Genomic DNA, 17,294 nt, shown 5'->3' on the forward strand with positions numbered 1-17,294 from the left:
ACACGGAATAATTTTTAACGATTAACAATAAATGATCGCAAACAAGATTGTTTATGGTTAACCTGAAATCGTTCACCATATTACACAGAAGTATAGTGGCTAGTTACGATTGTTATTGCGATCGTTACTATGATCGTTTATTCCTCCTAATCCCAGCAAAACAATGAACAATGTGCAATTACACTGAACGATTAGTGAAAAAATGCGGAACTTGAGCAAACGAGCGTGGAATTACAGCGAGCGATTAACAATGATTTTAGCTTCAGATCTAAATCAACGATCAATGACACATGATCGATCGTTGCCTGCAATTACACAGAACGATTACCCTTCAAATTCGAACAATATAACAATTTTTCTCACGATAATTGTCCCGAGTAATAGGGCCCTTAGCCTCCCTCTGCTGTAGTATGGCCACTATGAAGCATGCTTACTGAGCATGCCCAGAAGCCTTTCTTATTCATCTGAATGGGACATGTGCTGTCTGTTGTTCCTTTGGTCCATGAGGCTTGCTAAAAAGCATTTCTCTAAATTCCATTAAAATAGCTCAGGCTAGATGGCAGCCCCCATAATAATGTATAAAAAAAAAATCAAATTAAAAAAATACAAGAGCTATAATTTTTAGCATGAATCAAGACATCTTCCTGTATGGTTTTCATGTATAGATATTAGCGCATTCTGTGTCAAAATTTCTCTCTAATGCTACATTTTCAGTGGGTCTTTTTGGAATCAATTAATCAGATTTTGTATATTTTTGGTTAAATGTGACACATTTTGTATTGATATGATGCTTTTGCTTCACTTTTTGACTTTTTACCCTACCCTGCTTGCAAAATCTTATAAATACTGAGTGTATGGTTACCTTAGCCCAGGAGATTGTACAGATCTGTGTACTAGGTTTTGCTGTTCTAATTGAAAATTGTTTTTTTGTTCTTCAGTTTTCAAATCGTTGGACATGTCCCGTTCAGTGTCTGTCACCGCTGCTGGCCAGTGCCGCCTCTCGCCTCTAATCCAAGTCATACTAGACTGCAGCCACCTGTATGACTACACTGTGAAACTTCTCTTTAAACTTCACTCTTGTGAGTATTTTGTATGAAATTATTTTAAACAAATAATTAAAAAAGTTAATAACATGAAATTTTCTACTTTAAAACTAGAGATGAGCGAACGTTCGGTATTTGATTAGCGGTGGCTGCTGAAGTTGGATAAAGCTATAAGGTTGTCTGGAAAACATGGATACAGCCAATGACTATATCCATGATTTCCACATAGCCTTAGGGCTTTATCCAACTTCAGCAGCCACTGCTAATCAAATGCTGAACGTTCGGGTTCAGATGGACTCGAGCATGCTCCAGGTTCACTCATCTCTATTTAAAACCCTGTTGGCCAGCTAGTCGTAGGTCACATCATATAGTCTGTGCTCCATTTTAGTGAATATGGCTCTTATAGACATAAGGTTAGAGGGGAAAGACTACATAAAAGTGGTTAACTTGTAGTTACTTATTAATTTTTTATTTAAATACTATTTATTTTACATTCCGCTGTTTTGTATTTGTACGGTGTCCATTTGAAATTCTGTTCAAAATTTTTCATGGTGAATTCATCAGTGTAAACCTCCTACATAGATGGTAAAATAAACAGCGCCACCTACAGACACAACTGCTTGTTGTTACACTGTATGTGATAAAATTTGTCAAGGAAGATGTTAAAGAGATTATTATCCTCCAGTTTTATAATATTGTATAAAAAATATGTACCTAGGCATTTTTCTTTGTATTACCCCTGAACCATCTCGCAGAACTATAGGCAGTTTCCTAGGAAGGCCAGTGAGTCTATCAATATGCTTTAATGTTTGATGGACTTAAAGGGGTAAACCAGCGCTACAAAAACATATCCACTTTCTTCCAGAGACAACAGGACTCTTGTCTCCAGGTCAGGTGCGGTTTGCAATTAAGCTCCATTCACTTTAATGGAACTAAGTTGAAAAACCTGCACCCATACTGGAGGCAAGAGTGGTGCTGTTTCTGGAAGAAAGTGGCCATGTTTTTGTAGCACTGGATAACCTCTTTAATTTCAGTTAGTAATTTCCAAGAAGTAATGCTAAAATAGGAGTTTTTACACTATATACAACCTACAACCTGTACAAAGAAGAGGCGCTCAGAAGAACATCATGTTCTCATTGAGTACTTTCACATGGAGTGTGTCACAATGCATGTGGAAACCACTTATAATATACAGCCCCTCATATCATATCTATCTCCTATCTGTGTGTATATCTATCTATCTATCTAGATCAGTCTTGTCCAAGCCATATATATATATATATATATATATATATATATATATATATATATACACACACACACACACACACCGTATATACCCCCAGCAGAGGAAGGTGACCCCTTCTGACCTCGGTGTCAGTCTGTACCTCAGTTAAGTCTGCACAACATATAACGCTGAATTGATTGTGTCCAGGGCTAACAGGAAGAGCTGAGTACTAGAATGTGTCAGTTCAGTAGTCTGCACATCTCTTCTGGTAAATGCCAGTCATATCTGACCACAATCAATAGCCAGTCTCCTGATTTAACTCATTATATAATAGACAGGAAAAGAGCTTTCTCTCTGCTGCCTCCTATAAGATGTATCAGCTCTTTAAAGTGACACTTTGCGTTCTGATTTAAGGGTAAAGTTTTTATACCTTATTTTATATCATACCTCATGGTGCTTGTTCCAGTTAAAAGTGCTCTTTTATCATCTGCGGACTGTGCCACCTGGGCGGGGCTTCTTGGCTAAAGCACCACTTAGCCCCGCCCACAACTGTGCGAAGCACCACTTAGCCATGACCCTCTGGGACATCATAGCCTTATAGTCCCCGCCTCCTTGATGGCCATTGGAACAGGCTGTCCTAAAGGTCTAGGCCCCACCCCCTCTAGGTCAGGCCATACTAATGGCCGCAGAGAGGGCAGGGTCTATGCGCCGATGACGTCACGGAGGGGCGGGACCTACAGTGGTGATGTTGGCGGGTCTAAGTGGTGCTGCTGCTGTGGAGCCCCGCCCAGGTATCCTTATCCCAGATTATAAAGATCACATTTTACTGGAACAAGCACCATGATGTATGATATAAAATAAGGTATTAAAACTGCAAAATTGACCCTTTACACCTGTGTAGAGATGTCATAATACTAAAAGGGGGTGACAGTGTCACTGTAAGTGAACACTTTTTGAAAATAGTTTTTTTAGTTGAGATGCATAATTGAACCCAATAACTTGATGGTAACTAGTAGTGACAAAGTCCCCAGCCCCCTCCACCCCCATCCATCCGGGTCTCACCGATAATAAACTGCATGCAGCAACGTCATCAGAATGCAACAATGTGCACCTGTTTCTTTTGTGCATTTTGATGTCTCACTGAGAGAACTGGGTTTATCTGTTGTCTATATAACCTGCCTTCCCCCTGTGATCTTTTGTGCATTTTGATGTCTCACTGAGAGAACTGGGTTTATCTGTTGTCCTGTGCAAAACCACTGATACATTGTGATAAGCTAGGCTAAACTATAAACCACCAATATATTTTGTTGAATGTTGCAGCAACAGAAGTTCCCTATAGATAAGATAATTCTTGCAATTGTAGTGGTCTTTTTTTTTTACAAAACACAGTTGTCAGCAGTGCTATAAATACCTGATATGTATCCTATGCTATGTTCACACTAAGTAAAAAAAAAAGAGAAAAGGCGGCCACTTTTTCTTTTTTAAAATAACATCCGATATTACCAAAGTGTAATTGAAGTCAATGGAATAGGGATATGCAACTTTTTCCATTAAAGAGAAAAAGATCACTGATCTCAGGGAGACCAGCCAAATGACAACACTGACGGCTGCTAGTGAAAGTGCTCAATGCAGTGAAGTCCTAGGTGCATTGCCCCCTGGGAAACATCAATATGCAAAAGAAGAGCCTGTGGAGCCTCATTGAAGAGTCTCAAAACACAGGTCTTTTTCCATTAAGTAATATACTGTATATGGTAATTTATCTGAGATACTTTATGTAGTTGAATATAAGTTAGCAATTTTATCAATGTACTGTGTCTTTTAGGCCTTCCTACGGATACATTACAGGGTCATAGAGATCGATTTATGGAACAGTTTCAAAAGTAAGTATAGAAATGTGATATTGGAGCAGATCAAAGATCAGTAAAGATCTATAATGTAGTGCCTGCTTATTCAATGTCACAGGTTCCCTTTAAATGTAATAACATCATTAGCTTGAAAATGTGATTTTTTTTTTTTAAATAGGGATTTAGTTCACCTGTTCTCCATATCTCTAATCCTGCTCTGACATGGTCTGCTACATCTCTATATAACCTGCCTTCCCCCTGTGATCTCCATTGTCATTTGTTATGCTGAGTGGCTCTGGCTAATGGGAATAATACTGCTGCTGGCAGGGAAGCCGCTGAGAGAGAACTGTTCCCAGTATTGGCTAGGCAAATAACCTAAAAGAAAGAAGAATAGACGGAGAAATATAAGACGCAGATAGTTTGAGGAGGTGGAAGTCAGCATAAAAAACAAATGATTTAGGATTAGATATTTTATTAGATTAACCCCTTGAGTTAAATATGCTGACCCATCCACCAGCATCATGTTGTATACCATACACACACACACACACACACACACACACCGTATTTTCCGGCGTATAAGACGACCCCCAACTTTTCCAGTTAAAATATAGAGTTTAGGATATACTTGCCATATAAGACTACCCCTGTTCCAACGCGCACTAAATAAAAGTTATTAAAAAAAACATCAGACAGCAGCAATAACTGAGAGACAGAGAAGGAGGTACAGTAATGCCTGTAGGATACAAGGGCAGGCCAGACGGGTGAAATAGGTGTGTATTTCTGGGCACAGCGCCACTCTACCGTATCTCTTTTTTTCAATACCCCGGATGCCTACAGCTTGCTCTGCCCTTCATACTGTCACTGCATACGGCAGGAATACAGCTATATTAGCTCCCCCCACTGTATGCAGCAACCACAGATTCTCTAGTTCAGTTCCAAAGTTTTTCAGCACCCGCCCTATAAGACGACACCCAACGTATAAGACGACCCTTGACTTTTGAGAAGATTTTCCTGGGTTAAAAAGTATTCTAATACAGTATATATTTAAAGAGGTACTCCGGGCTGGGATTATTTTTATTGTATGACCAGGGAAGGGGTGGATATAGAGGCCGCCGGTCACTTACCTCCCCGGTTCCAGTGACGGGTCCCGGATCCCGCATCCCCGTTTTCCCGTCCTGCTGCCGCTTCCTGGTCATGCGGCATGAGACGTGACATCTCAAGGCAGCTCAGCCATTTAGCGGTCATATTGGGGTCCCGCCTCGGCCACTAAATGGCTGAGCTGCATTGAGACGTCACGTCTTAAGCCGCGGCTCAGACCAGGAAGCGGCAGCGGGACGGGAGAACGGAGCTGCGCGATCCGGGACCCGGCGCTGGAACCGGGGAGGTAAGTGACCAGCGGCCTCTATATCCACCCCCTCCCCGGCCACACAATAAAAATAACCCCAGCCCGGAGTACCGCTTTAATTTATTTATTTCTGAAAGAAGAAAGAAATGTACTTTAAGGCTGGGTTCACACTATGTATATTTCAGTCAGTATTGTGGTCCTCATACTGCAACCAAAACCAGGAGTGGATTAATAACACAGAAAGGCTCTGTCCACACAATGGTGAAAGTGAGTGGATGGCCGCCATATAACAGTAAATAACTGCCATTATTTCAATAAAACAGCCAATGTTTTAAAATAACAGCAAATATTTGCCATTAAATGACGTCCATCCACTCAATTTCAACATTGTGTGAACAGAGCCTTTCTGTGTTTTTAATCCACTCCTGGTTTTGGTTGCAATATGAGGACCACAATACTGACTGAAATATGCGTAGTGTGAACCCAGCTTAGTCAGAAATGTAATTCCTAGTGTTATGTTGTTCATAGGTTGAAGGACTTGTTCTACCGTTCAAGTAACCTGCAATACTTCAAACGCCTGCTGCAGATTCCACAGCTTCCAGAGGTAAGGAGATGTCTCCACATGTGTTATATGCAAAGGTTCAGGAATGCAACAGATGTATACAGTAAATATGAATACTACATTGAATTATCCAAGAGACGATGAAGGTTTGAAAATAAAATTATGTTTGTAGCTTAACAGCCTACAGGTTCATATCTTTTTATAAGGTTCATAAAAGTCCCAGCAGTTGTGAGTATTTTGCAATAATTCCGCTGTTGTAGTGGTTTTCGGCAATGCATGCCTTTCAGAATTATAAGAGAAGTGGATAAAACATGTCCATATGACACCATTTGTACTCACACCTATATTGGGCACATTTATGTCATGTCATCTTTACAGTAAAGCCAATCCCACTTTCTGGTAAGCTGAGCAGGTCTTTCCCTGACTCACTGCTTAATCCGACTTATTGCTGGAGATGGGCTCCATATTAAGCCTGTGGAGGCCGTCACCTGGAATGAGTCAGATCAGCCGTCTAGGGGAGCCGGGGTAATGGAGAAGCCATGTTATGAGTTTTTGTGCTTATATACTTTTCATTCCTATTTACTTTGTAGAACCCACCAAACTTCTTGCGAGCTTCTGCCTTATCTGAGCACATTAGCCCGGTGGTTCTTATACCTACAGGGAACTCTCCACCCGACAGCGAAACTTTAGTGGAGACTGATGATCTTGTTGGGATGGACTCTTCATCTAACCAGGTACAATAAATAAAAATAAATAAAAAAAAATTATATATATATGATGAGCATAATACTAATAATAAGTTAGAGGTATTCTGGTTTCTATAAAAATCTGCAGCATGAAATTGACAAAATGTACCCTTAAAAATAGTTTTGCTCTTACTGGAGGTATTTCTATTTTATTGAAGTACACAATGCAATATTAGCAACCGCTTTAAGTAACTATGAAGAAAGTTGTGTGTGGTGTAAGAGATGAAGCATTTCAAAGGCCGTTATTAGCCAAGAAAAACCTAACATCTGCTCTAGTTCTTCATTCAGGAGAAAGACAGATATCTAATGATACTGTGCAAACCTCAGATGTAGATCCGCTGCACTGCATACAAGTCAGACAGACATAGGATCCATCGTCCCCGCAAAGCGGATATTCTATTCAGTGGGTGGACATCTCATACAGTCTGCCATCAATGTAAACGCCATAAACACATACTATGAGTGTCACCAAGTAGAGCATCGCCTAAGACAGTAAAAGTGAACTTGCCCTGTTCAGTGCATGAGGTTAATGCATCATTTGATGTTTCTGCATATGATTATAGTATGTATGCTGGCATCTAGTTCCACCTAAAAAATTAAGATTAATTAAACACCACTAAGTCATATCAGATCCCCATTGTAAGTCTAATAATTAGTGCTTTAGCCAAAAAAAAGCTTTTTGCTAAATTGGATCCAGAACAAACTGACTAGCAGCTGGATGTCTATGATACAGCTGAAGATGCCAGTCATTACTCACAGAGATGCAGTCCAGCTACCCGCTTACAGTTTGATGTTTGTATGGCCCCAGGACTTTTTTTTTTAGTTTAACGGATTAACTTCTCATTGGGCTCCCAAGAGTTGTTCTCCTTTTGAATATGCTTTTATGGCAGCAGACTACATACAGTACATTACTGACTGCACACAGTGCAGAGCAGACTACATACAGTACATTACTGAGTGCACACAGTGCAGAGCAGACTACATACAGTACATTACTGACTACACACAGCGCAGAGCAGACTACACAAAGTACATTACTGACTACACATAGTGCAGAGCAGACTACACAAAGTACATTACTGACTACACATAGTGCAGAGCAGACTACACAAAGTACATTACTGACTACACATAGTGCAGAGCAGACTGCTTACAGCAGAGAGAGCAGACTACATACAGTACAGTGCAGAGCAGACTACATACAGTACATTACTGACTACACACAGTACAGTGCAGACTACACACAGTGCAGAGCAGACTACATACAGTACATTACTGACTACACACAGTTCAGAGCAGACTACACACAGTACAATATATACTACACACAGTGCAGAGCAGACTACATACAGCACAGTGCAGACTAGAAACACAGTATAGTACAGACTACACACACACACACACACACACACACACAGTACAGTGCAGACTACACAGAGTACAGAGCAGACTACACACAGTATAGTACAGACTGCACACAGTGCATTGCAGTGCATTGCTACAATGCAGAGCAGACTACATACAGTAAAGTGCAGACTACTTACAGTACAGTACAGACTACACACAGTACAGTGCAGACTACATACAGTACATAGAAGACTACACACAGTACAGTGGAGACTACACACAGTACAGTGCAGACTACACACAGTACAGTGCAGACTACACACAGTACAGAGCAGACTACATACAGTACATTACATACTACACACAGTACAGAGCAGACTACATACAGTACAGAGCAGACTACACACAGTTCAGTGCAGACTACACAAAGAAAAATATGTGTTTTTGTTATGCGGTTTTGAATTCCTTGGATACTGGGTTGATGCATTTGGAATTCATCCAACTGAGAAAAAAGTCAAGGCGTTTCATAAAGCGCCAGTTTCCAAAAATAAATCAGAGTTGCATTTTTACATGGTAAATTTGTTTGTTCTTTCTAAAAGACATAGCAGCTGCTGCAGAACCTCTTGACAGATTGCAGGATAAAAATGTAGTTTGGACATATTTCCATGGCAAGGCTTTCGATGATGCCAAGAATTATTATGATCTTATACTGTCTTGGCAAATTAGGATCTAGACCACCCATTTACCCTTCTTGTGATGTATAGCCGTATGGAATAGGGGCAGGTAACAGAAAACAAGATCCCTTAGTGGCCTTTTTTTCCAGAACTACAAGAAGAAACTATGAACAAACTGGTAGACTGATAGAGGCTTTAGCCATTGTGCCTGGAGTAAATGCATTTCATAATTGCTTAGAGTCATATAGAAGGTGTTGTAAAATTGAAGTGTCACTGTCGTTATAATTTCCAGAATCTAAATATATAGGGCATGTGATATAAAGCAAGTTTGCAATTTAAATACAATTTACAGTTTTTTTCTAGTTATCATGCTTTATAACAAAGCTATACTTATTTGTATCCAGGTCCAGTCTCCTGGAGGCAGCTTTTTAGTCTTTGCTAGTTAAAAAAAAAAAGGACTAAACACAGGAGGTCTTGGCCAGCACAGACTGTCACAGCTGAATGTGTCTGTCCGTCACATGACTTTGAGCGTGCAGATAACCAGGACTTCCTGCGTTTAGCTTATTTTTTACAACCAGCACAAGACTAAATAGCTGCCTTCAGGAGACTGGACCTGGATACAAGTAAGTATAGCTTTGCATGATAACCAAAAAAAATAAATGTAAATTGCAAACTTGCGTTATTTCACCTCCCCTAATGTAGATTTTGAAATTTATAATGACAGTGACACTTTAAGGCTTCTTTTGGGTCTACTCAAAAATAATAGGGCAAGCCTTAACATTATTTCACCACTTATGTTCTATAGGTCTTTAAAAAGTGATTTTTTTTTTTTTTTTACAGTTAAAAGGGTTTTCCTTGCAAAATTACTTCTTATGCATAAGTAATAATTTTGTTTTGAAAACCCTTTAAATGTGCTGAAGCTGGGGTAAAAGAAACAAAAAAAGTGTATTCTTTTCTGTCTGTCCAATGCCTCTGGTGTTCCAACAGTCTGGGAGATGCACTTGAATTATGTATTGATTTTTATGCTTTGCATTAATGCCTGGTGTCACTAGAGGGCGCTATTGCTGGCGGTTTATAAAGCAACTTCAGCTATTGAAATGTTTAATTCCTAATTTAATTATAATTGTAGGTTTTATGTCCGTTCCTTCATTTTTGTTAAATGAAGTAAAAGATTGCTGTTCTTATACCATCTGTTACAGCTTCAATTATTAATAAACCCAGAATATAACAGAAAGTATACTAGGGACTTGTAAAACTCTCATTTAAGTATACTTTCTTTGTGTCTGTGTTTCGGCTTCATCTTGCATATTGTTTTTATTCCAGAGTATGCCTGAAAATAAGTTTGATGATATATTCGGCAGCTCCTTCAGCAATGACCCTTTCAATTTCAGTAGCCAGAACGGCATGACCAGGGATGACAAGTAAGTGACTGGTTTGGTTAGGATGAAACCTTTCATATTGACAGTTGTGTTCACAAGGAGGTACTGATTGCTTTGTATAGATGAATTTTTGGACACCATCTGTAGGTGACGCATAGCTTCAGAAGAAGGATGGGATGTATAGCTTCAGCTTATGTATAGTGAGTTCCTTTACTGAACCTACCAAAAATGTGGTCATGGGAAGGAATTTTATGATTCTTGACTGGGATTGGTTTATATGACTGTAGGTGCTCTTCACCAGTGGTAAAACATCCAGGAACATTTTTTTTAAAGGATTTTGCAGGTGATCAGTAGGAATGGGGATGTAATGTTTCTCATTAAAGAAAACGAATGACAAAAGTAATGTGCACACTTACAGGCCGTTCAGGTTCTATGTTCCAACTATATGTTCAGTAGCTGTCTCCCAGAAGGAAAAGAGCTTGTGCCGACTATTGAAGGTAGTGTCCATGCAAGTCAGTGTTTGGCTGTTTTGAAAGACAGAACATGACTGGGGATTTAAGGGACAAATCTTCCTTAAATAGGAACAGAGATCAATCTCTTTTTCTTCTGGGAGAGAGCTACTTTATCTTCTCAGTAAAACATTCATTTTTGCCAAGGTCCTCACTTGCTACTTCTCAGGTAATCATAGCAAGGGTATGACCACCTACCAGCAGTAATATTACCGACATTTCATCACAAGGTTTTCTTTACTTAACACTCCTCACACAGTAGTCACAGGACGCCACCAGCTCCCTTTTTTGTCAGTAGTCACAGCAAGGTCTTTCCTAGCTCCTATAGCCACACAGTAGACAACAGGACTCCTGCAGCCCAGCCCCCACCCATGTAATGGCCTCCTGTGCTTACAGTAAGGACCCTCCACAGTCAGAAAGCGACATGCTGCATGATGTGGCTGTCTTCTGTAGATGGCTTCCATCATTGGTCTCTGTTACCAGTGCCATTATGTTACAGCTGCTACATGCTTTCAGCCCAGCAGGAGGTGTCCCAGACTGCTGCTGCAGGGAGATATGGATGCCGTCAATGACACCATTAACAGCTGCTAAATGCAAGAAGTAAAACCTGGCTGCCATTATTGGACCAAGTTTAATCCAACCCTGCTATAGAGCTTGACGGAGCAAGGCTCCTCTGTGGTGTTCCTATGCAGAGGACCTATACACTCCCTGATGTTTCCTCCTTATATCTGTAGAAAAATAGTGAGAAATTCCAACATTTCCCAATAATTGTGTATGCACTGACTGCCATGCTTCGCTCTTTACTCTTCTATAGTTATTATCATAGGAAGCTTTATAATCTATCATCATGTTTTTAGGCACGGAAAGGAACACAAAAACATTTTCTTGCCCAATGGTCAAAAATATGTCTGCTAGGCGATATCGCCGATCCTCGGGGCACTGCTCCATCCATATCATATGCCAACGATAGTAGAAAAGTGAATATTAAAGACGACTCTTCATTTTCAATTCATGCTGATTTTTATATTGTGTGCTGCGATTTACATAAGATCCGCATTATCTCCTCAACTTTGTGTCCTCAGAGATCGGCTGATAGAACAGCTGTATAAAGAAATTGCCATTTTGAGGGATGATTTGGGAAACTTCAAAGCAGAGGTAAGAAATTTCACTGGGTACAATAGCAAGTGTTAAACTAGGAGTCATTTCCTTTCTTTGGTCTCAGAGAGGACACTTTGATGTCACATCAGAAATTGCCTTGCAGCGATATTTCTTATGAGAAGTGGGGGCAGCTGCCTGACGTCTTCTGCCTGAATGAGCCGATCAACGTGAGAAATGATGACAATGACCTCTGCACTGTGAATAAGCTCAGCTCTATTTCTCATGATTTTCCCATTCTGTCTTGTCTAATATTACACCAAGTCATCAAGGAACATATGTTAGGCGTCCGACAGGTGTCTTATATGCGATATATATTCCAATTTATTCATCTCTCCTTTATGCATTCCCTTTGTAAGTAACATGGCATAATGGGTAACCTAGAAACACTTGGCGCAACTACTGCTTCCCGTCAGGAGAACTAACAATATGTCTTTTCTAGACAAGTCAGAATCTATTCTGTGATTCAGTATATTGCATCTATCTTTGTTATGTTGACAGCATATATGTGTGACTGTATTATGTCACTATATGAAGTGATTATTTTGTATTTTAACTCCATAGTCCTTTTCAGTGCCGACACATAAACAGTTTTCTTATTTACACCAGTTTTCCTGTTGACCGCTTCACTTTTAAGGCCATGTTCAGACCTCGTAAGAGACCGGCCGTTCCATGACCCAGCTGGGTGACGGAACGGCTGGTCTCAAAAACGATCATCCTGGCCGGAACTGCAGTACCGGCCGGTTGATCTTTAGCGCCGCTTAGTTCTGATGCGGGCACATCCGTATATTTTTAAAACAATAAAGCTCAGGCTGGTGTAAAAATTTTAAAAGTAAATCTGCCACCGTCCAGATAGAGCCTGGTCCTGCAGTGCAGCACTTCCTGGTGTTTGTGTTGGCACACCAGCCTAAGTATTTATAATTATTTATAAAAATTACTCGCCAGAATACCCCTTTATAAATTTGGCTTGGTTTTTCTTCTATAGCCTTAATGATTTCTTATATACCGCTGGCTGCTGTCTCATTTACAGTTTGCAGCAACCTGACATATCTGTTTTCAGCCCTGTTCTCTTCTAAACTTCAGGATGGCTAGAGCAAAGCCAGCCTTTACTTTAGCCATCAGATCACTACAATATTGCACTATAATATACACAAAGCAAGATGTGCAAAAATGCCTTCAGTGGTTTCCATAACCTTTAAAGAATCAAGAACTAATATATGACATTGTACAGAGTCACCTGGTTTTATTTTCTATTTCAGAGTCATCGGTTGGTTCTCAATCTGAGGGGCCGAATCCAGGAGCTGGAGGCAGAGTTAGCGGAGCAGAAGCATCTGAGGGAGCAGGCAGTGGACGAAAATGAGTTCCTGCGCACCGAGCTGGAGGAGCTGAAGAGGAAGAGACAGGACACTGAGAAAGCCCAGAAGAGCCTGACTGAAATAGAAAGTAGGGAGCCAGTGTAGGGTTAACCCTTTATGGAATGTATTATACTGTGGGGAAATACAACAATTACGGTATTATAAAAAGTCAGTAATGTACTGGCTTGTTAATACAGACTGTAGTACACACACACACCTATTCCACTCAAGCCAAACTAGATGTAGGAATTGATTTGTTTGGCTTCAACAGGGGGTCCGAAGACCAACTGGAATCTCGAGAACAGGAACCCAAGTTGCACTTTGGAATAAAGCCAAAAGTCAGAGATAACTGAGCATTAATACTAGCACTGACTTAAGGATCCATGTACACGTACTGTATTGCAGTGGATTTTGCTCTACAGGTTTTGCAGTGAAATCAGCTGAAATACTGATTACTATTAAAGTCTATGGCACTCTATTCCAACAGTGGACTGAAAATGGGAGTATAGTGCCATAGCCTTTTAAAACTTATATACAGTGCTGCTGTGATGTTAAAAAAAATTAAATAAAGAGACTCCCCTGGTGCCCTGCAGTGGAATAAAAATCCACTGCAAGAATGAAGTGTCCTAGACTATTATAGCAGATTTCACTGCAAGAAACTCTCTGCAATACAGTACATGTGAATAGACCTTAAAGGGGTTATCCAGCATGGGGGCACTTTTTTGGGGGGACCGGGGAGGAGGTGGCTGAAATAAAAGACGTCCACTTACCTCCCCGGTTCCAGCGGCGGGTCCCGCATCACGGCGCCCGAGACGCTACGTCTCAGGGCCACTCAGTTACTCAGTGAAGGAGGCGGGATCCGAGCGGACTTCAAACGGATCCCGCCTCCTTCACTGAGTGGCTGAGCGGCCCTGAGACATAGCGTCTCGGGCGGCGTCAGACACCAGGAAGCGGCCGGGCACCGGAGCGCCGTGATGCGGGACCCGCCGCTGGAACCGGGGAGGTAAGTGGACGTCTTTTATTTTAGCCAACTCCTCCCCGGTCCCCCCAAAAAAGTGCCCCCCCGCTGGATAACCCCTTTAAAGGTGTTCATTCAGTAATGGTATAGCATTACTTTATATAACACTGGGTATACACTTTAATCTTGACTGTACTGTGATCATCTGAGGTCTGTGAAGCCAACTTGTATTTCAATGTATGCCCAATTTTTTGTTTTGAGGACAGATCCCTACAATTAAGCTCCCTTTACTTCAATGGAACTGAGTTTGAAACCCCACCCAGTCTGGAGACAAGAGAGGGGAAAAAGTGGCCATGTTTTTCTAGCGCTGGATAACCCCTTTAAGAACACTTGCATCCTCAGATAAACAGAATGTGCAGGTGTATGGGGGTGGTTTAGGAGAGATAGCTCGGAGCATTTAGTCGACAGCTATGTAGACTGTATCCAACTTGCCTACAGTTTTGGGTCTTCCATCGGATAATGGCTTTGATCTTAAGTATTTATGCAGCTGTCATATTTATTTAATGATCTAGTGGTCTAAGAACAGATGGTACAATAATTCTGACTGGAGAAATGGAGATACAGAAGTGATTCTATGACTGGTGAGGTATCTGTCATGTTAGAGCTGTAACATTGGTGCTGGTTCACCTGCTGGGGGAAAGCAAGGATTATCAGAAATATTACGGCCACCCCTGTCTTTACTGACTGTCTGTAGTGTGGGCTGCTAATGTGAACACTGTATAAATGATCAACCTCTTTCTATTTCTGCTACAGGAAAATCCATAGCAAATGAGCAGCGGTATACCAAGCTGAAGGAGAAGTATGCAGAGCTTGTCCAGAGCCATGCTGATCTCCTGAGAAAGGTGCTTGATTCTGACTCATTTTTAGAAATGTTTAATCTAGTGTAAAGCCCAATGCTTAAAATGCCAGTCATGCCTGAGTGTCTGGGAGGAGGGTGGAGGCAGCGTGACTACATGCCACTGCAGCTCCGTCCTCATGTCTGTTTACCGGGCAATATGAGCGGCGATGAAGACCTATATTTCAGAAAACTACAAGGTATTGGGGACCATTGTAGAGCATGTGTGATGTAACCATTTCCATTTAACCTCTTAACAGCTGCCAATATGGTGGTGGTGGTCAGTAAGGTTGGTTATTGGCTCTTTACAATGGGGATAAATAATGCGATGCTGGTCTCTTGTGCAGTGATTGTTAGTACTCGGCTGTCAGTATAACAACTAGGATCCCACTGTAACTACTGGCTTTGTCGCTACAGATAGATTTCCTGAGTAGCAGCAGGCCTTGTTAAGATCCCCAGAGCAGCTATGTGTGTCTGGGTACCTGACCATGCCTGTAGGTACATTCCCTCTACAGTAGAATGGGTTAAAGTCAATGTCCAATGTTGAATTTAAAAGCTGAATAATTTAGAATTATGAACATTGAACTCAGTGATAAGACTGGTGTCATGCAACCAACCACATACAGTTTACTGCAGGAACAGTAATTGTCCACGTGATTCTTTAATGTTAAAAATGTTATCCCCGAGTTACTAAAGGTCTCCATACACTCTATACTTATGTTGGTATAATGTGTATGGGGCTCTCCCAACATTATTTTGTAATGGAAATGTAATTATTTTGTAAGCCACCAGAGCAGTCTGGCTGCGGCTTACCCCTCCCCATACAGAATACAGGAAAGCTTGCTGAACCTTCCTGTGTATAAGGAAGACGGGAGAGATTACTGTCAGCCAAAGGATTCTTCGACTAACTGCTGCCTGCCTGAAGTCACAGGAGAGTCCCTGATGGCTTATTCCCACCCCAGCCTCCTTAAAGAGGTTATTCATGCTTTTTAACAAATGTTAAAGGGCCCCCAAATGCTTAAAAAAAAGGAGCAGTAACTCAATGCACCAATCCTGCACTGATCCCTGTTCAGGCTCCGGTCAGCACCCCAGTCTTCCTTCTGGAGCAGACATCACATGACCACTATAACCATCAGCAGTATCATAAGTCACAGGTCGGCGTATTCCTGACATCACTGGTCTGTGATGGGAGCCATAATGCCAGGGGTATGGACCATGACCACTAACCTTTCGGTATGTTCACGCCAGAAGTAAGACTGGGGAGATTTTAAAGTTAAAGAGGACCTGTCACCCTCCCCCCCCCCCCTCCAACCGCCCCCCCCCCCCCCCCCGCTGGAGCACCCTATACTCACCTGATCCCGCCGGGTCCCGCTTCTTGAGCTGGTCGGGTGACTGAGATATCAGCGCCCGAAGCCCCGCGCGCGCGCTCCTCAGATGAGTCCAACTCTCATAGAGAATGACAGGTGAGTCCGACGCTCCATCATTCTCTATGAGCGTTGGACTCGTCTGAGGAGTGCGCGCCGGATTGAGTATAGGGTGCTCCAGCGGGGGGGAGGGAGCCTTTTACCCCGGCACGGGGGGTGACAGGTTCCCTTTAAATCTCCACTGTCGTGTAAAAACTTGTGAGGTCTCAGTGCTGATCTATACATAGATGGGAGAAGCGTGTGGCAGTGCGATTCACTCTCAGACTCTGCACAAAGTCTGTCTCATAGACTTATTACAGAGCCAAACTTTTGCAGTGAGTCATAGTGACATGTCAAAGGTTGAGACCCATGTCATATAGACATGACAGTAACTCGATTTCCTTTTTCAAATGTTAGAATGCTGAAGTCACTAAGCAGATGACCGTGGCTCGTGAAGCCCTGGGGGACATGGAGCGCTCCAAAAAAGAGCTTGAGGATTCGTACCAACGTGTGAATGAGCATACACAGAGGAAGGTGAGGTCTCTATGTACAGCAGACACATAAGGATGTGATGGAGCTGGGTCTCCCATTCATGACCTGACTCTGTTAGCCTGAATGAAAAGCTGCTCTGTGCAACTAGATTCCTTTTGGGGGTTGATCAGTCTTGTATTACATCTATGGCCATTCAAATAAGTGGCCGCCATGCGTACGTGTAGCAGCCGCTGATCAGATTATTGCCCTGGTGGCCACATTAATTCTCTAATGAGAGAATCACTCAATGTGCCAATTTTCTGGACAGACATAGGAGGCAATGTAGGCATTGTGTGCCTGGCATATTGGAGTGGATA

The 17,294-nt window shown here is 41.7% G+C and overlaps 1 protein-coding gene across 1 annotated transcript in view; it reads left to right on the forward strand.

Moving 5' to 3' along the window:
- The window catches only part of HIP1 (huntingtin interacting protein 1), a 92,384-nt gene that overhangs the window by 54,232 nt on the left and 20,858 nt on the right, over nt 1-17,294 (forward strand). Inside the window, exons 8-16 of the mRNA XM_069944725.1 lie at nt 939-1,079; nt 4,094-4,151; nt 5,992-6,067; nt 6,616-6,759; nt 10,116-10,213; nt 11,763-11,835; nt 13,095-13,278; nt 14,962-15,050; nt 16,864-16,980. Coding sequence (XP_069800826.1) covers nt 939-1,079; nt 4,094-4,151; nt 5,992-6,067; nt 6,616-6,759; nt 10,116-10,213; nt 11,763-11,835; nt 13,095-13,278; nt 14,962-15,050; nt 16,864-16,980 — 980 coding nt within the window. The remainder of the gene's footprint in view (nt 1-938; nt 1,080-4,093; nt 4,152-5,991; nt 6,068-6,615; nt 6,760-10,115; nt 10,214-11,762; nt 11,836-13,094; nt 13,279-14,961; nt 15,051-16,863; nt 16,981-17,294) is intronic.

Source organism: Dendropsophus ebraccatus, chromosome 11, assembly GCF_027789765.1.
Source record: "Dendropsophus ebraccatus isolate aDenEbr1 chromosome 11, aDenEbr1.pat, whole genome shotgun sequence".
NCBI lineage: Eukaryota > Metazoa > Chordata > Amphibia > Anura > Hylidae > Dendropsophus > Dendropsophus ebraccatus.